Source organism: Pan paniscus, chromosome 3 (genome assembly GCF_029289425.2).
Source record: "Pan paniscus chromosome 3, NHGRI_mPanPan1-v2.0_pri, whole genome shotgun sequence".
In the NCBI taxonomy this organism is placed as follows: Eukaryota; Metazoa; Chordata; class Mammalia; order Primates; family Hominidae; genus Pan; species Pan paniscus.
In genome coordinates this window covers 159,549,850-159,577,428 of record NC_073252.2, presented here as the reverse complement: position 1 = coordinate 159,577,428, position 27,579 = coordinate 159,549,850, and the positions used below count along the sequence as shown (strand labels likewise).

General features: G+C 33.6%; 1 protein-coding gene across 4 annotated transcripts in view; it reads left to right on the top strand.

The window, feature by feature from the left end:
• FSTL5 (follistatin like 5) overlaps positions 1-27,579 on the top strand; it is a 778,780-nt gene that overhangs the window by 402,033 nt on the left and 349,168 nt on the right. For all 4 annotated transcript variants that reach the window (XM_034959355.3, XM_014344780.4, XM_034959354.3 and 1 more), the window contains exon 6: positions 1,870-1,990. In XM_034959355.3, the coding sequence (XP_034815246.2) occupies positions 1,870-1,990 (121 nt within the window). The remainder of the gene's footprint in view (positions 1-1,869; positions 1,991-27,579) is intronic.

Here is a 27,579-nt window from a genome sequence, read left to right as displayed (position 1 = left end):
TAGGGCGGTAGAATCGTGCACACTGCCCCTTCTCCCAGCCCCCAGGAAAAGTCAAAAGTCATTTTCTATGATCTAACCAATAACAAATGGAGAATGACTGAGAGCTCTGTTGCTTTCTAAATAGAAAAATTGTAATATATGTATTTTTATTAGGCTTATAGAAGAGATGGCTTCAGCGTTAGGTAGTTTTGTTAATCCATCCAGCTGGACTGTGCAAAAGTTTAGGGCTTGCCATCTACAATTTCTATTTATTTGGGTCAGTTAAACCAGATAAAATTTTGCCTTTTTTCTTCCTCAAGGTAACAAATAATCAGCTTAACCAATATAATTTTAACACTGGTACATACACAAAAATAAAGAACTCACTGAGTTGCAAAAGTTCTATTTAGCACTGCATGTGCTAACATTACATATCACTGCTTAGCTGACTAGAGAGGGTGCTGGAGGCTCCAGTGACCCAGATGCTTAGCTCCATTTTCAGAGTTATCTCCTCAGTCTATCTACACTCAGACATCATGAAACGTTCAACACAGGAGAGTTCCAAAAAAGGTGAAAAAATAGCTCAAAAGCATCTGAGGATCTTTAGAAAGTAGCATCACCAATCTGCCTTTGCTGTACTAAAGAAAGTCCAAGACATTCTGCTCTACCAAAAGAAACGATAATTCATTGTGAATGTGCAACCATAACATGCACGAGCCGATGTCTGGAAGTCTGCAGTGAATTATTTAAAGAAGCAATGCATTATGTAAAAATTACTATTTTTAATGTTAAATGATCACTTTTGAGTGTATGCTGTATGTTATGTCTTACACCTGGCTCTGTGTGTGCGTGTGTGTGTGTGTAAATCTTCACATTCATTTTCTAATTGAGGAAAGTGTAAATGATTTGCCAGAAATTATTGAGGTATTAAATGGCATTGGCAGGTCCCGAACCCAGAGCCACCTGATTTTGAAGTCTTTGTTTTCTGATTATACCGCACCACCTTTAAAACAAACAAACCAACCAACCACTGTGACGCACAGCTTCAAGCAATATAAATCCCTGCCTTTGTATGTGAGAGAGTATGAAAAACCGTGGTCACAGCTATGCAGCTACCACAATAGAAATGTCTGAAAAATCTTGGGAAGCTCTGTTATATGACAAGAAATAGTCAAAATCATTAGAGTACCAAAAAGCTGCAGCCGCAGTCCATAGACTAGAGCACAGACTAGAAAAGAAGTTTGATGATTTTCTTCACTCACGCCTGGATAGATTTTCATCATCAATCGGTGCATTAATTCTATCTAGCTCCTGGAAACAGTCATTTGCTTAATAGCTCTTTTGTGACCAAGGGAATTCATGCACAATCCCAAATGACTTAACTTCTAGCTGGGGAGGAGTTCAGGCAGAGGAGAAAAAATAACCTAACTTCATTATTTTACAAATCATATGAGGAAGAAAGTTGGGACAAACTGTCTCACTATTTTTGTTGGGAAAGACCACTGTTTTATTTTGACATAGGTCACCGAGACACAGGAGGCAATTTTCATGCAGAAGTATTTCCTTGAGTCAGTATAAATGGAGCAAAGAAAATGCATGAAATACAAAATGTTCTTTAAATGTTCAGATTTGTTGAGTTCCACTGTGAAACTTTTATATTAGAACGTTTGAACGAAATTGTAATTACCTATCTTAACATCATAACTTTATATCTTTGAAAAGGTTAAAAATGATTGTTCAGTAACTAAAAACCTGGATTTTTCCAAAATTGAGTTCTTTGCCCTGCTGCAGACATGAAATGATCTATTATGTGATTATTACATATAATAAATTATATTATAGAAATTTTAAGACACAAATCTAAAGGTATGGTTATAATTTTCTTGTTAGGTGATAAAACAGGAAGAACTTGGCAAGGATCTCTTTGATTGTACTTTGTATGTTCTATTGAAATACGATGATTTTAATGCTGACAAGCACCTGGCTCTTGAAGAATTTTATAAAGCATTCCGTGAGTACAAGATTCATTCTCCAATTTCCCTTTGTTCTTTTTCCTGTTGCTTTACACAATATGGTCTATTTGCTTGCTCTCATAGTACAAGCTGTTTCTTAAGAAAAATTATATAATTTAGTGAATTTAAGTTTCAAGTTGTATTGAAACATATGAAAAAGCTAAGGGATTCAGTAGTTCTGAAATGAACAGTTAGAAATATTTGATAACCACGAATATCATCAATTCTCATTGATTATAGTTTAAGACATTAGTTCCTCAATGCTGCTTTCAAGGTTATTTTAGAGCAGGAGGAGCTTTTGACTAGTTGTCACCATGTATCAAAAACAATTATTTACACACTCAAATATTTTAACTTCATTGGGAAACCAAAATGGATTAACAGATGTAGTTTGAGTGTATTTGAAGGGCAATGATTGGCATTAGAATGAAGAGTTATATTTTTATTAAGGTATTTTGGAAAAATTGATACATGTTTGAATTGCCGAAGTGTGTCTTCAGAGTGACTAAATGTGTTTTTTAGAACAGAGTCATAAAGATGACTTGATTAACCAAAATTACTTATCAGGTTATTCTTTAAAAATAACTCAAAGAGGCCACTAATGGGCGCCTTACACCTGTAATCCCGGCACTTTGGGAGGTTGAGGTGGGTGGATCACCTGAGGACAGGAGTTCAAGACCAGCCTGGCTAACACGGTGAAACCTCGTCTCTACTAAACATACAAAAATTAGCTGGGTGTGGTGTTGTGCGCCTGTAATCCCAGCTACTCAGGAGGCTGAGGCCGGAGAATCACTTGAACCCGGGGGCGGAGGTTGCAGTGAGCCAAGATGGCGCCATTGCAGTCCAGCCTGGTTGACAGAGCAAGACTCCATGGCAATAATATTAATAATAATAGTAAAATAATTGAAAGAGAAAGGACTAAGAAACAATAAACAAAAACAAGGATTTAGGAGCTACGTGTAAAAGAAAGAAAGACAAAGTAAATTTATTCGTTGGTATTAGAAAATCACCAAAGAAGGAAAATTAAACAGGATTCAGTTTAATTCAGAACTTGAAACCAAAATTTCTATTTTTTTCCAGAAAAGATAGGAAGTAGAATATGTACTTGTGTAAAAAGGTCTTTTTTGAATTATGCCCCTGACTTGTAGCCATTTATCAGCTGTCTGATGTTGGAGAAGTTATTTAAATGTATTTTTCTTCTTAAAATTTCATGTAAATAAAGATAATTTTCTTACTGCATGATAATTTTTATTAAAACACTGTATTATATTTTATGTGATAATTTAAGCAAAATAATATATGAAAAAAGTTGTAGCTTATAAATTTTTAAATCACGATAAAAATACGCTCTTTGGATATGGTTAAGTAGTATTTTCACTTTAAGTTACTAGGCAGAATGCAACACAGGATGATCCGGTAAACTGTTAGTTCTTTGGAAGGGTGTTGTTAGATTAGGTACTTTTCAAAAATGATAAAATGAAAGCAGCATTGGCAGGGCGCAGTGGCTTATGCCTGTAATCCCAGCACTTTGGGAGGCTGAGGTGGGCGGATCACCTAAGGTCTGGAGTTTGAGACCAACCTGGACAACATGGAGAAACCCCATCTCTACTAAAAATACAAAAATTAGTGGGGCGTGGTGGCAGGCATCTGTAATCCCAGCTACTCGGGAGGCTGAGGCAGGAGAATAGCTTGAACCCAGGAGGCAAAGGTTGAAGTGAGCCAAGATCACGCAATTGCACTCCAGCCTAAACAACAGAGTGAGACTCTGTCTCCAAAAAATAAAAAAAATAAAAAGAACACAGCATTATTATTCTACTTTATATGAAGGAGGTGAAATACACAGAAATTAACAAATAGGTGGCTGAGTTTCTAATCAAACTTGTGTTGACCTAATTATGAAGTCTATGTGTTTTTCCCTATGCTTCCTGCTGTAGTGGGCATTCTTTTGTGTGCTCATGGTGGCAAGGTAACAGGGAGAAAATGTGGTTTGTCAGGGAAAAACTTTTATGTTTACATATAGTAATGTGTGTGTGTGTGTGTGTGTGTGTGTGTGTGTGTGCGCGCCTATGTCAGTATGAATGATACTATCATATAAGATAGAAGGAAATAGGTGTTATTTACAAAGCCTTCAAAATATTAAGTAAGTTGAAAATATGATATTTAGTTTTGGAAATCAGGGATACCTTATGAAGGTGGTGGAAATTAAATAACTAAATTAATCTTAAGGACAAGTGAATTTAAACTTTTGGAGATGAGCAAAGGGTAGTAGACAGAAAGAAAAACATAAATAAAAAGTCAGATACTTGACATATTAGGGCATTTAGAAAAACCTGGCCCAACTGCATTATCTGTTGCAACCTGAAATTTTATGAAAATGTAGAAATTATTTTGGGCAATTTACTAAATAGTTTTAATAAATAAGCAGTCTAATCTCCTAACCACTACCTCCATCTCTCAATAGAAAGATAGATAGACTTGACTAACAGAAGTAGGCAAATTCTACAGCCATGCTTGGAAATAATTTCAATCGTATATAGTTTACCCAGCATCAACAAGAGTATTAAATGGATATGTTTGTGTAAGATATTTATTCAAAATACAGTTATTGTTGGTGGTGCAACAGTGGAAGAGAAACAATAGAAATATGTGAATGAGTAATCTGTTATTTTTATGATAGCCAGCAAAGACACTGAAAAGCAATCCCTGGCCCTATCAGTAAAAATAATTTTGCCTAAAATACTACTGCTTGCACCTGTCAAGGGGAAAAATAGTACTGCGTTTTGGGATGTAATTTGATGTTGCTAAAGAAAACAAGGTACATCAGTGCATCGTCCTTATAAATAACATTTTACAAGTCAGAAATCTAAATAATCAATAAAAAGTTTTAATAAAGATATAGTAAAACAGATTACATATAAAAGTACTAGGGAATATTGAATTTGGATAGAAGGAAATATATATGGGTTTCATTAACTATTAGAAAGTAGTATGTTAAAAATTTTATGGAAATTGTTTGTAGTAAATACAATGAATTTAGTGAATATAGTAATGATTCTGCCATTAGGTCAAATTTATGTATAATACAAAGGGTCTACATTTTTAATAGTCATAAAGAGATGTTAGTTGGGTAATGAAATTGCTTGGCAATCAGCAATCATGGGATAATTTTTTCTTTTTAGATAATCAAAACTATCCTATAACAATGATAAAATGTTGTTCACAACATCATTTAGTGGAAATAATGCTTTTTCTAAGTAATGCTGCTATTATGGGAAATATTTTCATATTCTTTTTGGTGTCACCAAGCAAACTTCTTGTAAGGTATTACATTTTCAGTGCTTCACCCTTATTTAAACTAGGCGTCAAGCTATATAATGATCCCTCAGAGATACAGAACTGACCTGTGTGGATTGTATCTGCATTAGTGAGAAGATATTTATACTTTAATGAGAATTATAAATACTTATCGATTTCTTTATCTCTCTCCATAAAATTACCTGATAATTAAATCCACTTGGGTTTTGTGAAGTTTAGTGACAGGCTTTGTATAATGACATGATTTTAGAAAATTGTAAAATACTAAGGTATCATGAATAAAAAATGTATAACACTAATGGGAAAAGAAATCTATTCAAAAATCATGTATTATGTACCTTTGTGTATAGGGTGTTGTGATAGTCAAAGCTACTTACAAAGATAGGTTTCCTTTCCCCTAGGAATATCTAATCTCAGACAGACAGTGATCAAAATGACAGATGTATTAAGACTAAGAAGGAACCATTTTTCCACATCCAGGATGCCTTCCTCCACATACTTTATAAAAAGAAGCTCAGAAAGCTAGAAAAGCCTTAAGTGAATATCCAGAGGGATAAACTAAGGCAGAAGAAGTTAGAAATCTATCATGATTCATTAATTGTTTTCTGGTCGATACAAAGGTAAACAGACTTCTTGAGTTCCAGGTTCTTTCTCTCTGCCATGGTATAAAATGGAAGATAGTAAAGGGTAATCCGCAAACAGGAAAAAGTTAATGGTAAAAAAATAGCATATTATCAAGTGTTTTTATATTATTGCAGTGTTATTCCAGTAGACATAACGTGTTTTTCAAAAATACCTTTTTTCTTTGTGGATTAGATAAATTGTTTTAATATTTTATCATAGGTATTGAATGGTCAATTATTTAATTTTTCTTCATAATTTTTAGTATTGTTAATAATTTGATTTTTACTAGCATATTTAAAATAAATCCTTATTGTGTGCTTCAAGTATTTCATATCATGCCTTGTCTGATTAACAGACTTGGAAAGCTATTTAATAGGATCCAATAAATAATAAGTTTAGTGACATACTTTTGAATATAGAGAGGAAATACCAAATTCTCTGGTAAGGTAGTGTACATCCTTCACCCTGGATTTTGTTGTCATGAGTATATTCAGTAAAGTGTGTTCATTTTCCAGGACAAAAGTTTCTCGTAGAATTAACAATGAGTTAATAGTGCTATTATTCTATACCAAGTGCTAAATATTTCATTGTCTTCCAATTCAAATTTAATCAAATTATAACATTAAGTATGATTTGCATGGAATACTATACTTCTGATTTAAATCTGTCAGTAAATATAAGCGATTTGCCATCAGACAAGATAACCATACACTAATTGAGGCATTTAACTTCAGAAGTGATGCTCAAATAAATGTCTTTATTTGCTTAGGTTATGAAACTCAATTGAAATGATGAAGTGATGTTATATGCTTATTGATTTTAGAAATGAGTTACTTCATTTAGAGTTTCTAGATAACCAAGAATGGTATAAATGACTACCCAGAGATAGAATTTTTGTTCTGAAACTGCTTCCTATGTACTTCATTTCCTGAGTTAAATAATAAATTACTTTGACTGTAGTACTAAACCTTAAAATTGTGTGAAATTTTACGAGGAGTATGAACTTTTAAAACTGTATGAGACGTTCTGGTAAATGTGATAGATTTTTGAAGTGTTATTAAACTGTTCTAAGTTGTAGCTCCCAAAACCATATACATATATATGTACTTTAAGATGTGTATGTATTTTTGTGTGTTCAACTTCTAATGTCACACTTTTAAAAATTTCTATTAATTCAACATGATCTTTATATGTACAAATATCCAAAAGAAGGTACGTTTCTAGCAGGCATAAAAATAATTAAGTTTTTGTCAGTAAAACACATCAACTGTGAACATCATATTAACACTAATTGTGTAATAGCTCTATTGTTCTTTAAAAGGTAACTATGATTCTAAAATTCTAAAATATTTAAAAAAATTTAAAATCACCTAATTATTAACTTTTATATTGAAAATGTCATCACTCTATATGAAACAGTTCTTTTTTTTTTTTTTTTTTAATTGAGACGGTGTCTTGCTCTGTCGCCCAGGCTGGAGTGCAGTGGCGCGATCTCTGCTCACTGCAAGCTCCGCCTCCCGGGTTCACGCCATTCTCCTGCCTCAGCCTCCGGAGTAGCTGGGACTACAGGCGCCAGCCACCATACCCGGCTAATTTTTTGCATTTTTAGTAGAGAGGGGGTTTCACCGTGATAGCCAGGACAGTCTCGATCTCCCGACCTCATAATCCACCCGCCTCGGCCTCCCAAAGTGCTGGGATTGCAGGCGTGAGCCACCGCGCCTGGCCGAAACAGTTCTTAATGCAATATAGATTTGTTAATGACATTATGAGGAAAATAGAACTCATTTTCCAGGGAAAGCAGAACTGCTACACTAAAATATTACTTATCGAAAGCTTCTAATAATTAGAACAATAAAAATGAATATTACATTAGCATTCATAGATATTAGATCATTAGTATATAAAAACCTTTGTTTGAGTAAAATAGCAGAGTTTAGTGAACAAAATTAAGAATGTTGCACTAATATAGGCTAAAAGTGATGACGGGGCCAGAACCAAAGAAGCAACAGTAAAAATGCAGGAATGTGGCCATATCTGCGAAATAACTTATGAACAGAATTAACTTGAATTGGTGAGTGATTACATATACATGACAGGGAGAGGACTTGAGTCAAGGATAATGCCCAAATTTCTAGCTTGCCTACTAAGGTGAATGGTGTTTCTGTTTATTAAAGCAGGGGTCATGGGAAGAGATGCAAATTTAGGGAAAGACATTGAGTTAAATTTTGGAAATGTTGGTATATTTTTAAAAAATACACAAACTTCTGTTTGGAGAATATTGTGGTTCAAGTAGGTGACCTCAGCCAGAAATAAAAATAGGGAATATGTAGGTAGAAACTGAAGATCTGTCAGAAGGTTGCGTCATTCAAGATGAGCAAGTAAAGAGAGAAAGAATGAGCAAAAGTGGAGGACTTGAGAACCGTCTTAGTGGATATCATAACAAAATATGGTAGACAGGTGGCTTCAACAATGGAAATTTATTTCTCATGGTTCTTGAGATGGGGAAGTCTAGCATCAAGGTACCAGCCAATGCAGTGTCTGGTGAGGGCTGTCTTCCTGGCTTATAAACTAATGCCCGCCTTCTTTCTGCATTGTCACCAAAGAGAGAGAACGCTGTCTGGTGTCTCATATTATAAGGACAAAAAACCTATCAGATTAGGACCCACCCTAAAGACCTCATTAAACCTTAACGTTATTTTAGGCCCTATCTCCAAATATAGTCACATTGAGGGTTAGGGCATTAACATATGAAGTTGGAGGAGACACAATTCAGTCCATACCAGAATTAAAACTGAAATGCATTTTAACAGGTGGTGTCCAAAGCAGGGCACCACCATGACATTTTACTAAGGAAGAATTGGTGAACATTTTTCAAAGCTGAATCCAAGGGAAAAAAAAGTGAAGTCTTCTTGGCCACTAGGTTTGGCAGAAAGGAACTTACTAGTAACTCTGGTCATGAGACTTTCAATATAGATGTAAGGACAGAAGCAAAAGTGCTGATGATTGAGAGGTTGGATGTAAGAAAACTGAAAAATAATAATTCTGGATAAAGAAGCAGAACATATAAGCATCCATCAAGTATGAATATATTTAGATAAAATACAAAACAGCTAAAACTCCTCTATGATTTTAGAATTAATATGATGGTAGCCTTTGCGAGAAAGGAAAAGAAATGGGATGGAAACATCAGGTCATCTATGGTGCTGGAAACATTCCATCTATCTATCTACCTATCTATCTATCTATCTATCCATCTATCATATGTCTATATTTAACATCTATAGTGGTTTCACAGGCATCCTTACTTTGTTCAAGTGTACTGATTTATACATCGTAATGTGTCACTATTTTGTATCTCTGCTATTTAAAAAATAAAACAACAAAGTTTACCAGAGCAACTGAATTCACCTCTGGCCTAGAGCTCATGAATTATCTCTGAAAGACTAAACCTTTCATTCAAACACAAAGGCATTGATAATTCTAAGCTTACCTTGATTTGGGAATCATTGTGTTAGATAATGTTATAGCTACTATAAAATAATCCCATATATACAGATCATTATAATATGAAACCTTGCAGCAACTTAATCACCTGACATATTTGGAGAATAATTCCTCTATTACATACTAGCATTACAAAATTAATAATGTGCATTTTAGTTTGTATGATCATCCTTTTTTTTTCTTTTTTTTTGAGACAAGTTCTCCCTCTGTCACCCAGGCTGGAGTGCAGTGACACTATCATAGCTCACTGCAGCCTTGAGCTCCTGGGCTCAAGCAATCCTCCCATTTCACCCTCTGAAGTAGTTAAGATTGCAAGAGTGTGCCACCTCATTTGGCTAATTTATTTCTTTATTTGTTTAGTAGAGATGGGACTTTGCTATGTTGCCCAGCCTGGTCTCAAACTCTTACCTTCAAATGAGCCTCCCAAAGTGCTGGGATTACAAGTATGAGTCCCTGTGCCAGGGCTGATTATAAAACATTTTATGTTAGAGTTCATAGCTATCCCCTGGCTATTTTGGGAAATACCACTCAGCACCATTTCCTTGCTTTCTAGTCTGTGTTGCTGTTGCTATACGGGTTCTTAGGGAAAGGATTTTCCAAAATGATTGCTGAGACCCAGCCTATAGACATGTATTCAAAAAGGACAGTTTTTTGCTCCTAAACATAGTAAATTATTTTTATACACCAAGTGTAATGGAAAGAGAGAAAGAGAAGCAATACCAATTTAAACTGTATTTTTTTTAAGTCTGATGTTTTTCCCATGGTAAAATAACTCCGTCCTTCATTTTGTCCTTTAATCTCCCATTTGTAAGATTACCTTAATGGGATACCACTATTGTGCCTTTAGGGTTCTTTTTTTCACCTATAGTATCTGGCATTCTTCACACTCTGATCTCTAACTGGTACATTTTGCTTGCTAACATAATGATTTATAATCCTAAAAGCAGACACAATTAGACAGTTCAAGTGAAACATTTATCATATTTATTTCTTAAAGTATTTGCTTTTTTGTCATACAAATATTAATAGAGTAAGGTCTTTTCTGACTCTAGGTGTAATTGCAGTGCAATAAAACGAGAATTGACCATTCTTATTTTCCACACTGTACCATATATTGTCAGTCGTAACTTAGTGCATCTAACCTAAAATTTCTTTCCACTGATTACAGTATAGTAATCTTAGGTAGGATTTGCCTAAGGATTATGTTTTTCAGACCTTTTTAGATTCCACATATAAGTGAGACCATACAGTAATTTTTTAAAAATGCAAATGAATATCATCTTTTAATGGCTGCCATTGTTTGAAAATCATAATTTTTAAAATTATGAAGGTAACACTCTATTTATTATCATGCCCAAACTATCACTTTTATACTTAGAGAAGCACTGTCTAATGAAACATAATATAAACAAAAAATGCTGGCCATCCTAATATTTTGAAATTTTCTAGCAGTCACGTTAAAAAAAGAAAAATCAGGCAAAATTGATTTTAATAACATTTTATTTACTTAAACACGTCCAAAATATTATTATCATACCAATATGAGCATTAAGTGTATATTATTCATTCTTTTTTCTTACCAAGTCTTTGAAACCTGGTGTATATTTTACATTATTACAGTACAGCATATCTCAATTGGATAAGCCAAATGTTCAATAGCCACATGTAGTTAATTACTGGCTACCCTCTTGGACAGTGTAACATTAGAGTGTCAAATTATAATGACTTCTCTATCTAAAATTTTATTCCAAGTATTTTAAATATGAATTTAAGTGCAAATTCCATTTGTACATAAATCACATGGTGTGAACTTTGTATTAATATTTATTTTTCAGAAATTCAAAAAAACATATAGTAAAATGAATGTGATTTCATCTAAGGGACAAACATACTTGTATATATTCTCAACATAAATAGAATATTTACTTTAGAAAGAGTTACATCAAATGTACTTATCGTATTGTATGTTTTGGATTCAGAGATGTGTTTGTCACATGGATATATGCTGTAATGGTGGGGACTGGGCTTCTAATGTACCCGTTACCCAAAGGGAAGATTTTACCAAATAAGTAATTTTTCAACTCTCACTCCCCTCACACCCTCCCTTTTTTGGAGTCCCCAGAGCCTATTATTATTATTATTTATTTATTTATTTTTATTTTTATTTTTTTTGACAAAGTCTCGCTCTGTCGCCCAGGCTGGAGTGCAGTGGCACGATCTTGGCTCACTGCAAGCTCCGCCTGTCGGGTTCACGCCATTCTCCTGCCTCAGCCTCCCGAGTAGCTGGGACTACAGGCTCCCCGCCACCACGCCCGGCTATTGTATTTTTAGTAGAGATGGGGTTTCACCGTGTTAGCTAGGATGGTCTTGATCTCCTGACCTCGTGATCCGCCTGCCTCGGCCTTCCGAAGTGCTGGGATTACGGGTGTGAGCCACCGCGCTGGGCCTATTATCTTTCTCTTTATGTCCATGTGTATCCATTGTTTAGCTCTCACTTATAAATGAGAACATGTGATACATGATTTTCTGCTTCTGTGTTAGTTTGCTTATGATAATGGCATCCAACTTCATCCATGTTGCTGCAGAGGACTTGATTTAATTCATTTTTATGAAATAGTGCATAGTATTTCACGGTATATATGTACCACATTTTTTTAAATCCAGTCAACCATTGGAGGACATTCAGGTTGACTCCATGACTTTGCTATTGTGAATAGTGCTGCAATAAACATAGGAATGCAGGTGTCTTTTCAATATAATGATTTCCTTTCTTTTGGGTAGATAGATACCCAGTAGTGGGGTTGATGGGTCAAATGGTAGTTCTACTTTTAGTTCTTTGAAGTATCTCCATACTGCTTTCCATAGTGGTTGAACTAATTTACATCCCCACCAACACTGTATAAGTGTTCCCTTTCCTCTGCATCCATGCCAACATCTTGTTTTTTGACTTTTTAGTAATAGCCATTCTGACTGGTGTAAGATGGTATTTTATTGTGGTTTTAATTTGCATTTATCCGATGCTTAGTGATGTTAAACATTTTTTCATGTTTTTTTTTTTTTGCCACTTGTATGTCTTCTTTTGAGAAACATTTTTCATGTCCTTTGTCGAGTTCAATAAAATGTATTTAATGCCACCATACATAAGTGTTTTTCAAATGCCCTTATTGATGGTCATTTAATCATACATCTTCTGTCCATAGTTAGTACCTTAAAAATAGCTTTTCTAATTTTTAAAATAATCTTATTTTTGTAACTAATGACTCATGTCTTTCCTTTCCTTAAAAGAAATTCGCCAATCGTGTAAGTCTTTTCATGTGAGTTACTGTTCAGTCTGAAAAAAAAAAAAAAAAAAAGTGTTTCCCCTTTGCATTATTTCAGTCCAGCAATTAACAGTGAAACAGCTTTAGGGAGCTTGTACAACCTTATATACCACATGGATTAATGTTTTACCTTCCACGTTTTGAAGTTTTACAAATAGCTCTAGAATATTGTTACCTCTGAGAACTCTAGGGAAATTACTATGATACATGGAATGTAATAATTATTTAAAGGTTTGAAAAATGCTAAAAAACTTTTTCAGGATCATCACAGTAAAAATAAATATATGTACATATGTACATATTTATGTTTAAAAAGGTATGTGCAAAATACTTTAACATGTCTTATAGTAATTCAGTGCATGATACTTTTTGTGGCAATTTCTTTTATAGGCATTTCAAAAACAGTAACAAATCTGTTTTTAACATTTTTACAAGGAACAGAATAAATTGTTAATGCACATCCATCTTTATACTTTTATACAAGTAATTAGTTTGATGATTATTAGCTATTTATTGCATGTATGCCTGATACCACTCATTAGTACTCATCAATGTTTTGATTGTTTTATTCGATTTTGTTAAATAACAAAGTTGAATTTCTTAAGGATATTATATTATACATTCTTTTTTAATTTATAATCTACCTCTATCCATATAGTGTTAGCACCATCTACCATTGTTATCATCCTTAGTAAATTTGGAAATAATTCTTAAATGATAAAAAGTAAATTTATGTTAAATTTCCAATATATATTTGTTATATCCTTAGGTAACAACTAAAAATAGATTGAAGTTAAATAAACATCAACAAATATAGAAACAAAGTGTGTACACTAAGTGCTGTGTAGCTTCCTGAGTGAGGATTTTGTTAGGGCCTGAGTGCTGCATATCATCTGCAATGCACTCATTGTAAAATGTGTTCTTCCTAGTGGGAACTGTTGCTATAACAAGGAAGGAAACTACAGTAAACTTGTTACTAATCATTCAAGTAAGGTAAACAGACCCTAGTTGTTGCCCCCACCATATGGGACAAACAAAAAGCATCTATGTTTAAAGCTTTACAGAAGTTGCAGATTACAAATCACATTGAGAGGATATGCACATTTGCAAGTACCGTCTAGAGAACGTTGCAAGATTACCCTCTTTCTTTTCAGTGTTGCTTAATTAACATTAATGATAATAACACTTTATTGAATAAACAAGTAAATCAGACATTTTAGTATATGGCATATTGTACTTGTCTACTACAAAAGAAGGAAACTTTTCAAATAAAAAATACACAAAGTATGTCGGAAAGGTGGGGAGAGATAGAGAGAAAAGAGAGATTGTTGTATGTACAACTCATATTTCCATTGACCATAATTCATTTTATTATAATCATATTTTATAAGAACTATCTATATTAGCATTCTGAAAATGATATAGGTGACAGCTCAACATGTTTTTATGATTACATATTTGCTAGGATATATAAAATGGTAACACTTCTGAGATCAGGAATTTATCTTATTGCTACAATGAGTGAGTTTTTCTTTTTTACTTATAGTTTGACACATTTCATTTAGAAAGAATATAATTTTTGTGGAGCCACATCAAAAGTGTAGGTCCTTTTCCTGCTCTTTGTAGACATTTTACACTCAACTAAAACTGTGTAATTAAATATTTTAACATCTTTTAAATATGTTTAAACAACAGGTGAAAATGCTATATACACCACTGCCTATATATTGCACTGTTGTTATCACTCCATATTAAACAAATTTATCCTAATATGATGTTAGAAAAAGATTTTGTATTAGCACTGTGTTTCTGGTATTTATTTCTAAGAAAGTAGCACATTTTTCTATATAGTTACAGATGTACAAAATAAACAATGCCAGTAAAAGATTTTTATATGAGATCACACTGCCTCTTTCATCTGTGTTTTCTAATCCTTTGAGGTGTACGAATATTTTTAAATCTTGATTTCAAACTGAACTCATCAAGTTACTACTTGCTGAAATATTAGAATATTTAAGGGCTTTTTTAATAGTTTATGGAGATAGTGGGACTTATCAGCTTCAGTCAAGATTGTTTCCCCAAAGCCAGGCTATATTATCACTGTGTTTATTTTTTGTTTTGTTTTGTTTTGTTTTGTTTGTTTGTTTTGCCTTTTTAGGAAAGTATTTCTTTTTTTTCCCCTCCGGAAACTACTCACTTTTGCTTCTGGATCCGATAAAGCAGAATAAATTGATCTGAGATTTCCTATCCCTAAAACTAATTTTATAATTTGTATTAAATGGCCTTTTACCATTTTTCAATGCGTAGACAGCTACTGAAAAACTACTAATACCTGAAAGCATTAAAATTTGGTTCTATATTATGTAACTGTCACCACATAAATAAAATATCAGTTAGGAAATTGTCTTCACATTTGCATGATAATATAATTCTAAAAGTGTTAGTTTGAACCAAAAAAAAAAAAAAAGGTTTCTGAACAATTTTATCAGGCTTTTCCTCTGACTTTAGCTGAGACATGATTTCAGGGTGTTGAAAATTGATCTATGCCAATTTGGTCATTAAGAGCCATTAAGTTCCTTTTAGTGACTATTAGAGACTTTAGATAGTTAGCAGTGGATGAATTCCTTGTCACATCCCCAACAGAAACTGCTTCTGCTGCCAGGTGGTATTATATGAATATTTATATATGGTAGAATTAGGTGTAAGACTTGCCTTTCTCATTTACCACACCTTCGTAAATGTATAGACATAAAATTAGGGAAAGATGTATACCACTATTGGTGCTAAGCCATCTTATAGTAAGTCATAGAGAATATAATTCAACATTATAACAATGTGAGGATGGTACAACTCATCTCAGCTTTGGCTTTACCAGTTCACTGGGCCCTGAAATCTATGTATAAGTGTTGAACGTATAATTATATCATAATCATACATTTGTGGTGCAGATAGATTTCTTAAGTTAGCTGGACGGGAGCCTCAGAGAATGTTACTGTCCAAAAAAGTCGTCATAGTGATGTGCTCATTCCTTATGCATCCCTGACCATACATACGTTCAGTATTCTTGCTTGTAGTGTGCACAAAGCATCTATCTTTGAAAAAAACAGGATGATTAAAAAAAAACACCTTCTGTTGTTCATGTTCTTATAATAGTGTTAGAATTTGCAACTGGTTGAGCATAACTGATTAAATGTTTCTGAACTTGTCAGCAATCTAGCAAGTAAACTCACATATTGAATTCTACTAGAAGGAAGAGTGCAAGCATATTTGAATCTAAAAATTCTGCTACATTTTGTTTAAAATAGGTTTCAGCTAAAACACGATTGCAGATGCAACTGCATAATTCTTCCTGTTGAAAACTTGTGAAGCTTATTATACTCATCTCTCAGCTTAAAATGATCTGTGAATACATAATTTTATAACCAAAGTATATTTATATTATTTTTAAATTTGTAAGCATTTCTGATCTATGCCAATTTTTTATTTGTAAGCATTTTATGGAGAAAGAAGCTGCAAATGTGGCAGATTTAAAATATATCTGCAAGACTTAGTATTGTTAAAATAACAATACCATTCAATGTAATCTACAGATTAAATGCAATCCCTATCAATATCCTAATAGTGTTTTTTCAGAAATAGAAAAAAAAAACTAAAGTTCATATGGAATTGCACGGAGTCCTACATAGCCAAAACAATCTTGACAAAAAAAAAGCAAAGATGGAGGGGATCTCATTCTTTCTTATTTTAAAGCTTAGTACAAAGCCACTAAAATCAAAACAGTATGGTACTGGCACTAAAACATATGTAGACCAATGGAATGGAATAGAAGATAAAAGAGATTCTAGAAACAAACCTTCCTATACATTGTCTGACAGTTTTCAACAAGAGTCCCAAAACCATTCAATGGAGAAATAACAGTCTTTTCAACAACTAGTGCTGAGAAAACTGAATATCCATTTGCCTCCAAAACCAAAAACAAAACCCTTAAAAATAGATCAATGACCAAAAAGTAAGAGCTGAATCTATAAAATTCAGAAGAAAACATAGGAGGAACTCTTCATAACATTGGCTTTGGTAATGTTTTATGGGCTATAACAACAAAAACACAGGTAACAAAATAAAATATAGATACATTAGACTTCATCAAAATTTAGAACTTTCATGCATCAAAGAACACTATCAACAGAGTGAAAAGACCACCCAAGGAATGGTAGGAAACTGCAAATCATCTACATAACAGATTAATATAAAAATTGGCAAGGTAGTTGGATAGATGTTTTTTTCCAAAGGTATATGAATATCTTCATTTTATATATTTAAAGATACATCAATATATTCTTTGAATGTACTTTTTGGTCATCTACCAAAGAAGATGGCCATCGGCTTTTATTTTTATTTTTTCTATTTCTGCAAAAACACCATTAGGATATTTTAGGATATTTGAAATAGGTTTCCACTAAAATATGATGGCAGATGCAACTGCATAATTGTTCATGTTGAAAAGTTGTGAATCTTATCATACTCATCCACTAGTCTCTTCAACCCCTCCTTGGCCCACTGGACACTCTCACATGGATTCTCTTCTGGCGCTTCACTGCCATTTGTTCAAACCTAAACTCACTGTTTGCCACATGTCAAAGGCTACTCATATTTCTGTTTTTCTAACTGAGAGCATTACATTACCCTATTTATACCCAGTTGCTACAGCAATAATAATATTTTAAAAAATTCTCTCCCTTGCCTTCATTTCTGGAGGAATGAAAAGTACATCTTGAATCTTTCCCCTAAACAATTTAAAAACTGGTCCCCTCTCTCTGTCCTCAATATGAGTCTTCATAGTTCAGCCCAGCGTCATTTCTAGATAGTAATGCAGCTTTGTACATGATCCTGCTGCATTCATTGTTGTTGACTCTTAATCCAGTCCCTTTACAGGGCAGCAAGAATATCCTTCCTAAAATGCAAAGCTCAACCTGAAATCATTTTAATGGTCTTTCAGTCCCCTCAGGATATCAAATGGACCCTCCTTAACAAGTTTGTCTCTCAAATAACTAGTAGTTTATTTCCTCCATTGTTTTATTTGCATTGTTTTTTCTTTTTTTTTACTCACAAACTACAAGCTTGCTATACCAACGTATTATCCAAAAATGCCACATTCCTTCTTGCTTCTTGATCTTTGTACCAGCAGTTTACTCACCTTAAGTCATAACACTAACTCACACTTACCATAAGACACATTCTTCCTTCTTATTTCATGTCCTTTCTAGTCTCTAGGCTGCGTTTAATGGACTTGCCTAGATATTCTTATTAAAAAATCATACTTCTTGGGCAACGTGGTGAAACCCCGTCTCTACTAAAATACAAAAAATTAGCCTGGCGTGGCAGTGTGTGCCTGTAGTCCCAGCTACTCAGGGGGCTGAGGCAGGAGAATTGCTTGAAACTGGGAGGCGAACATTGCAGTGAGCCAAGATCCTGCCACTGCGTTCCAGCCTGGGCGACAGAGTGAGACTCCACCTCCAAAAAAAAAAAAAAAAAATCATACTTCTCCACTCCATCACTTACCACAGTCTTTTGTAATTTCCTGTGTATTTTGCTTCATTCTTCATTAGGTTGGAGGATTCCTTAGATCTGGATTGCAATCTGTATTCACTCTTAGTTGCTCCCATAATAAATTTCTACCTTGGCTTAAAGCAACACTAAGTTATTAACTTAGAGGCCTTTAGGTCAGAAATAAGGTAAAAAATCAAGGAGTCAGTACCAGGGCTGCGTTCAGCTTCTAGAGGCCACCACAGAATTACTTGGCTCAACCCTCTACCTTTAAAACCAGTAACATTGTGCCAAGTCTTCCTAAAACCACTATCTTTCCAGTTCTCTTCCTTCTGCTGCCCTCTTTCACTTGTAAGGACACTTAGGATTACATTTGACCTACCTAAATAATCCAGAATAATCTCTCCATCTGAAGGTCAGTTAATTAGCTGTCTTAATTCTATCTGGTAAATTTAATTCCCCTTTGCCCTGTAACTGCCCTTTACAAAGATTCTGTGGACATATTTTGGTGGGGGTCATTATTCTTCCTACCACACTGCTATGGTCTGAATGTGTTTGTCTCCACCAGATTCATATGTTGAAACTTGATTATCAGTGTGATGACAATAGGAGACAGGTCTTTTGGAAGGTGATTAGATCATGTGGCAGAACCCTTATGAATGGGATTAGTGCCCTTTTTAAGGAAGTCCCAGAGAGCTGCTTTGCTGCTGTCCTGTGAGAAGACATTGAGAAGGAGCATCTATGAACCAGGAAGTGGGCCCTCACCAGATGCTGAATATGTCAGCACCTTGATCTTGGAATTTGCAGCCTCCAGAGCTTTGGGAAATAAATTTCTGTTGTTTTTAAGCTTCCTCATTTATGGTGTGTTGTTATCGCAGCCCAACAGACTAAGACATACACTATTTGAGTACATAATATGATCCAAATACCTATTTTATGAATGAAACAACAATCAATCACTGAATTCCAAAATATGTCAAATTTATAAGTGTAAAACTTAATGTACGTTCAGTATCTATGAAAATTATTGCACAGACATAGCTTGACCATGTGTCAATACAATGTAATATAGCATAAATAACATGGAAATTCAAAGCAAGAGATGCATTTTTGTCTCAACTATGCTTCTCACTATTCTTTCTTTGAAGGGTTTAGTTCTTGAAGAATCATGTTTTTGTTTGGACTTGCTTTTTTTTTCTTTTATAATATGGGGGTTGAAATGGGGTCAGATATACTTATCTCATAAAAATACACTACTCAAATTAGATAGTATATAAAAATTCTCCTTAAACCTCCATAAACAATTAGAATATTGTCAATCAAATACTAAAAGCGATACTATACTATTTCAGGCCGGGCCTGGTGGCTCACACCTGTAATCCCAGCACTTTGGGAGGCCGAGGTGGGCGAATCACTTGAGGTCAGGAGTTCAAGACCAGGTTGGCCAACATGGTGAAACCCCGTCTCTACTAATAATATAAAAATTAGCCGGGCATGGTGGCACAAGTCTGTAATCCCAGCTATTCAGGAGGCTGAGGCAGGAAAATCGCTTGAACCCGGGAGGCGGAGGTTGCAGTGAGCTGAGATTGTGCCATTGCACTGCAGCCTGGGCGACAAGAGCAAAACTCTGTCTCAATAAATAAATAAATAAATAGATACTATCCTATTTTGAACACATTAATTACTATCTGGGATTATTTATCCTCAAATTACCTTTTGAACTTAAATATAAGGATGCTTTAAGTTTTAGAATAGTCTACAAAAGAAACCAGATATTATCTCAACAATTTTTTTTTTTTTTACTTCTGTGGAGTCCAATTATGCCCAGTTTTAAAAACAAGTGTATTCATCTGGCTACTCATGTTTTAAACTTGCACGAAACAGAGATAACTTTTACATATTTCGTTCTACTGCCATTCCTCCCCTCCTTTCACATTTCACTGGACATCTTACTAGGGTGTTTACCTTTGCCTTTGGGTTCTCATCCATGTGTGTTCCTAGAGTCACATTGGGCACCAAGGAGTCCCCAGTTTTTGCCCTCTGCTGTATACAACTAATCCCCATATAAGACAGCTTTGTCCAAATATTTGATTCGTGTGTAGCAAATGTGCAGTTCTACAAATGTTCTAAATTTGTGGAACATTTTACTGATAAAGAGATATAAACAAATTGTATTAATTTGCTAGGGTTGTACCATAACAATGTATCACAGATTGGGTGGCTTGAACAACAGAAATTTGTTATCTCACAATCCCAGAGGCTAGAAATTCAAAATAAAGGTGGGTTCCTTCTGAGGCATGAGTGAAGGATCTGTTCCAGGCATCTCTCCTTGGCTTGTAGGTTGCCATCTTCATGTCCACATGGCATTCTCCTGATATGTGTGGCAAGTTTCTGTGTCCAAATTTCCCGTTTTTATTAGGAAATCATTCATATTGAATTTAGGCCCACCTTAATGACTTCATCTTAACTAATTACTTCTGCAGCAACACTGTTCTAAATAAGGACACATTCTAAAATACTGGGGATGAGAATTTCAACATATGAATTTGGGGAGGAATATGTTAAACACATAACACAAGTAGTCACATCAAACATTTTAAATAACTGAAACAGGAATTATGTGTACAAAAATAAGATGAAACAATTGTTGGAGTTTTCCTTTACAACTACTGTCTTATAAAAAATTGGACAAGAATACTTTTCTTTGTAAATTTTAGAAATAATAAAGCACTTTAAAAAGAGCTTGATTGCAATCTGTGTAATTAAGAAATTGTGCAAGTGATTTAACCAAATATGTAAATATGTAAGAATAGCCAGAAGAAACAATGAAAATGCTTTTAAGTATTATAAAAAATATGTGAATAAGCAAAGGTTTATTTTGTAGTTTAATATTTTGTTAAGCCAAACAGTTTTGATTTCCCATGAAATTTTCCAAGTATGTGAAGCATTATTATTTGAGTTTGATCAACACCAATTAATGTGGTTACCTTTCAGCTAGGTGTCTCCTTTTTATCTTTATTTAATTTGAAAAGTTTTGACATAATTCAAGCTACAGTTTGATCACAGTTTATTATATTAATTATCCTGGTATCTGGGTCATTTTTAATCCAGCTTTTCTGATTTTTATTTGACTCTTATTTATATAGTACATTTTTTCAATTGCTTTTTTGAATGTTTTATCTGGAAGAGTGATTGAACACCCTTTCTCTATAACCATTCTTGACCTTCTTATTTTGTCATTGAGGAAAATTATCACTAATTATAGGATGAGATATTATTTTACAATTATTGAGCTAAATCATATGTATTGTAAAGGCTTTCTAGGCTTCTTAAGCCAGCACCATAAGATGGTGTATTGTTAGGATTATTTATAGGTTAATGGCTACTCCTGAGCACAAGAACTTTGTTTAATGAGCCATCTCCATTTTATTTTCTTTACGTAAAATTGACACTGTGAAGAAAATTAAGTGTTGCCCAGAAAACGTAGTTTATTAATAGTAAAAGAATATACATTCCTACTCAGTGCAAGAGGAGAAAATGTGTAACATAATTACTATTAGACAATAGTCATCCTCTTTAAGATATTGTATATATAATCACTTGGAAAAAACAGTAAAATATGAACATCCCCATTTTTATTCATAGTCTTAATTTATATGATCATCCTGCTCATTCTTTCTTCAAAAGCCCTAAAACTCTGAAAATCATTGGTCTTAAATTTTTGATTCTCAAAATGAGTAAGAATGGTTACACTGAAATACATATTTGACCGTTTAAAAAATTTAAGTTGTAGATCTTATTATAAAGTAGTTGATTCAGAAAGGTCTGAAAACTGCTCCCCAACATTTTTTCTTTATCTCTAAAATCTACACAATAAATGGGGGTCAACAGTGGAAGTTATCCAACATAAGGAACTAAAGGTTAATGGTGTTTCTCAGTTTGGAAATGATTTACATACATAGGTTTTGCTTATTTGTGAAGGTAAACTGTATTTGACTGTTGATTTTCCTTTCACTCTTTAAATTTAATATGAAATATGTCAAAAATAATGCATGAGAGCTACTTCATACTTGTGCTCAACTGGTGAGAAATGGGCACTAAAAGGTAGTGAATTAAGATTAATATATATTTTGAAATGCACGTTATTCTTGCAGAATAAAGTTATAAAGTAGCATAGTTGATCTAAAGAAGATAGTTGATCTTCTTTAGATCAACTATGTGGTCTTCTTCCCCACATTACATGATCCTTCCTACTATTTCTGCTCGATTTTATAGGATCAAATTTCCTTTTCAGCTCATCATTACAATTGCAAGTATATTCCTCAGTACGAGACCACAATGGTTGACTGTGGGTCAGGTTTTATTTCCCTTTCCTCTCCATTTTCCTCATTTCCCATAAAGCTAAACCACACTGCTTTATGGACATGTCAGATATTGATAAAGGGTTAGATTTACTAAAGAGAACTAAACACTGGAATAGAAAAAGCAAAAATCTGAACTTTAAATTTGACATTTCTCATAAAGCAAAGCTAAAGTACTTGGAGTAGATTATTTCGTGGCTTTCCCTGGTCTCTGCCCTTCCTTGCTCTTCCTGTTTTCTAACTGATGTCTCTCTGGGAAGTTTCCTTATTCTTCTGAGATCCATTTTGTTAATCCTCACTCAACATGTGGCAATCTACATTTCAAATATCATCCAGGGTATATATGGACATTGCAAATCCAAGTTACTTAGAGTATTGCTCACTAATTTGAGGTACAGATATGGTTCTTTATTATTTACAATTTCCAGGAGTAGTAGTTTAACTCAACACACACCCACACACCCTAGATAGACAAACAGGATCACATATCCACAGACATCTTCTGCAAGTACAATTTAACCCCATACAGAGGAATCTGTTTTTAACTGCCTCTAATCTGCAGGACAGATTTTCTTATTATCCTTCTTCAGATTATGCAGCCCCCTCACCTGGCTCTCTAGAAATATTAAAGGAGCTCTCATAATGACAGTTCCCAAGCTACATACCGGAGAAAACTGGAAAATTCATTTGCATGATCATAATTCTTTCTATTTTCTTCTGGAGGGCAATGTGAAGTCACTTTTTCAGTTACATTTGATTAGCCAATACTAAAATGTCATTTACAAGGTTTAGAAAGGCAATAGAATATTTGTATTTTATTTAGCGCAACATATATTAGATGGCATTAATAGAGCCAAAACTGCTTCTTAAGTGGTAGATTCACTTCATTAAATCGCTGTTTTGGGACCTTCATTTTATTACTCTAAATTCAAATTTAGAGTAAATTTATGTAATAATAATACATTTTCTTAAGCAAGAAAACTTAATAATGTGTGTTTTTATTAAACAAAATGGTGATAAAAAATGAGCTAGATGGCACAGTAAACTATCTTCTAAATAGTCATATAGCATTGAGCTTTCATTTTGGTAATTGTACGAAAATAACATTCTGTAATCAAATGTGCAGTTACAAATGTTGGGATAGGATTCAATTTTAAACTTTAAGATATGTTAAATTTCATAAATAAAGTCACACATACTCATCTAATGAGCTTACTGAGAGAACCCTACTTTAACAATTGTAGAAATTTGACCTCTATGATTCCTGAACATGAAAATAGATCAGCCCATATCAGTTTTATCTCTCACTTTACACTGATATTCTTCTCTTCTCTTTTTTCTCTTCCCTTTTCTTTCTCTCTTTTTTTCATAAAGTTGTTTTGATTAATCCATTCTCTTCAAAAATAAAATAGTTTTAAGGAAAAAAATAAGATTTATAACCTGCACTCTTTATAAGAATCAACATATATTACCATGTAAATCTCACTTCATTACAAAATATCCTGGGGAGTCTGTACATTTGGTTAAAGGTAAGCACAAAAAAACTACAATCTCTTAAGTGTTCATAAACCAATAGTTTAAAAATATCCTCTAATTTTTTTACTGAAGTTATATATGCATTAATAACAAATGAAAGTATTAATACTATACGCATGATAAATTCTGAATAAAATGTAAAATTTTCTTAATTAAAACATGTCTGGCATTAAGTGATCCAATTAGATCTTAGCTAACTGATCTCAGAAGAATCAGATGATAATGGAAAACAGGATAACCTCATGGTTTTTTTAAATTATGTATTTAACTTCATTTACCTAGGTTTAATTTGATAGACTACCTGTCAAGGAAAAGCCTCTGGGGAGGAGAAGAGGGGCTAAATCTCAAGTTGATCACCAATGGTCAATGTTTAATTAATCATGCCTCAATAATGAAGTCTCCATAAAAACTCAAAGGCACAGGGTTCAGGGAGCTCATGGATAGTCAGATACTGAATGTTCCTGGGGAGTGGTGTGCTTGGGAAGGCATAGAACCTTCTCGCGCCTTCCCCATACCTCACCCTATGCATCTCTTCATCTGCATACTTTGTAATATCCTCTATAATAAACTGATAAGCATTAAATAAGTTTTTCCCTAGTTATGTGAGCAGTTCCAGCAAATTAATTGAATCCTAGAAGAAGGTTATGGGAACCCTGATTTATAGCCCATAGGTTAGAAGCCCAGGTAAAACAACATGGAGCTTATGATTGGCATTGGAAAGTGGGGGGCCAGTCTTGGGGAATGAGGCTTCACCCTGTGAGCTCTGCCACTGTCTCCAGGTAGGAACTGTTGGAAATGAATTGAGTTGGAGGATACCTGGCTGGGGTTCACAGAGTTGCTTGCTCTCTTGATGCATGGGGAAAAGCCCCTAGACATTGTGTGAGCTCTGCCACTGTCTCCAGGTAGGAACTGTTGGAAATGAATTGAGTTGGAGGATACCTGGCTGGGGTTCACAGAGTTGCTTGCTCTCTTGGTGCATGGGGAAAAGCCCCCTTAGACATTGTGTGAGCTCTGCCACTGTCTCCAAGTAGGAATTGTCGGAAATGAATTGAGTTGGAGGATACCTGGCTGGGGTTCCCAGAGTTGCTTGCTCTCTTGGTGCATGAGGAAAAGCCCCTAGATATTGGTCACAAATGACTCCTGTGTTGATTGCTTTGGTGTGACAGCAGGGGAAACACAGTTCGTTGAAGTTTTTTTGTTTTGTTTTTGTTTTTTGTTTATTTTGTCCCATTTAGTTTCAAAGAATCAAAAGGAATTTAGCTAATGGGTAATAAAACAACCACATTGATTTGAGGTACACATTAATGTATATTCTTAAGCTGTCTAATCAGAGATTGCAAAAATTTTGAACCAAAACATCACTTACATTTACATCTCTATTAAAATATTTTTAAAAAATTAAGGCACAGAGATAAGAGACATGTTGTCCAAGGCTTCAGAAGGCATTACTGTCAGCCAGTGAAACTTGATTACAGCTGTCTGGACACTAAGCACATCCTTTACTTTGATACTACAATATTGCTTCAATGTGGTGTATATTTTATGTGTCTCAATTGTAAATTATATAAGCTAGAACTCCTTTGAAAATATTTTATTTCTCTTTGTAAAGGAACTTTAAGTACTTGGAGTTACATTTTTGGCATCTAAATTTTACTTATTTTTTTATTTAAAATCCCATTAATACTCACAAAATTAACATTTATGAAAGTGCTCATGTGCAGTGTGTTTAAAGTAAAAATTATTTCCCTCCTATTAAAATGCTTTTGTATTAGCGTTATTTACTTCTCAAAGATCTTTTCATACTTTCTCATTGAATATGAAATGGAGCTTAGTAAACAGATTAAATATGTAATTCAAAAATATTATTCATGTATTTTAATGAAGAGAGGATATGAAGAAAGAAAAAAATTCTGTATATCTACTTTTTAATTTTGAGTGACCTTGAGACAGTCATTTAAACAAACTGGAAATCACAATCCTACTCTCTAAATATAAGGTTTAGTCTAGATAACTCCTACAACTCCCTACATTTCAAAAAGATGTACCAAGTTTATATACAAGAAAATATAATCAAATATTTTAATAAGTTTTGATTATAAAAGTAAGTAAATACAGTAAAATATTTCATAATTGTACTAAAGCAATAAATATAAAAATAATTTTAATATATCAATATCCATTACTGATATAAAATGTCAGCAAACTTAAAAAAGGGGGAAACTTCTTAACTTGTTAGAAGACATCAATGAAAGACTTTAGCAATCAGTATACTTGAAATTGACAAACTCGATACTTTCTTTCTATGACTGAGAAGTAAGCATCTGCTCTCACCACGTGTATTCAACACTACAAAAAGTTCTACAGTACAAAAGCTTTGATAGTGCAATAATAAGGCAATAGAAAGGGACATGAAAAGCATACAGATATGAAATTAAGCAAAAATGTTTTTGTTTGAAAATAACACTCTTATCCCAACAAATCTACAAAAGAAAAGAAAAATAAAAAGCTACTAGGACTTATAAGTTCTGCAGGAGCACAGAATATAATGTCAATACAAACATCAATTGATTTCTATAAACTGTCAACAAACAACTGGAAATTAAAATTTTAAAAATTACAAACAAGAGCACAAAAAAGGTTTACAAAAGCAACAAAAATATAAACTGTATTAGGACAAATCTGACCAATGATGGGTAAAACAAGTGCAATACAAAGGCCAATTTTTATGAGAGAAATTAAAGAAGAAACAAATGGAGAAGTAAATCATGTTCAGGAAACATAAGACTCAATATTATTAAGATATCAATTCTACAAAAGTTAATCTATGGATAGATACAATTTTAAATAAAACACCAGGAGGCTTTTCAGCAAAAACCAATGCTCTGACTATAAAATTACATGGAAATAAAGAGTATATAAAATAACCAAAGTTATTTAAAAAAAAAAAGAAAAACTGAAGGATTAATATCTAATTTTAAAACATTATAAAACTACAGTAATAAAAAGAGTGGTATGTACATGATGATAGACATATAGAATAATAGAAGAGACTAAAGAGTCATTAAAAAAAGCAAATAACGTCAGTTGATTTTGACAAAAGTGTGAAGACCATATAATGAGGAAGGAGCAATCCTTTCAACAGAAGATACTAGAACAAATAAATATGCATAGACAAAATAAACAAACACACTTTAATCCTTACCTCACATCATAAACTAAAAGTAAGTCGAAGGAAATTATAAAACTAAATTTAAGAACTAAAACAATCAAACTTTTCAAAGAAAGCATAGAATACAATTTTGCATGCCTTGTTTTGGCTAAGCATTCTTAATTGTATATAAAAATTACTAACTATAGACAACAAAAATTATTCAAATATATTTT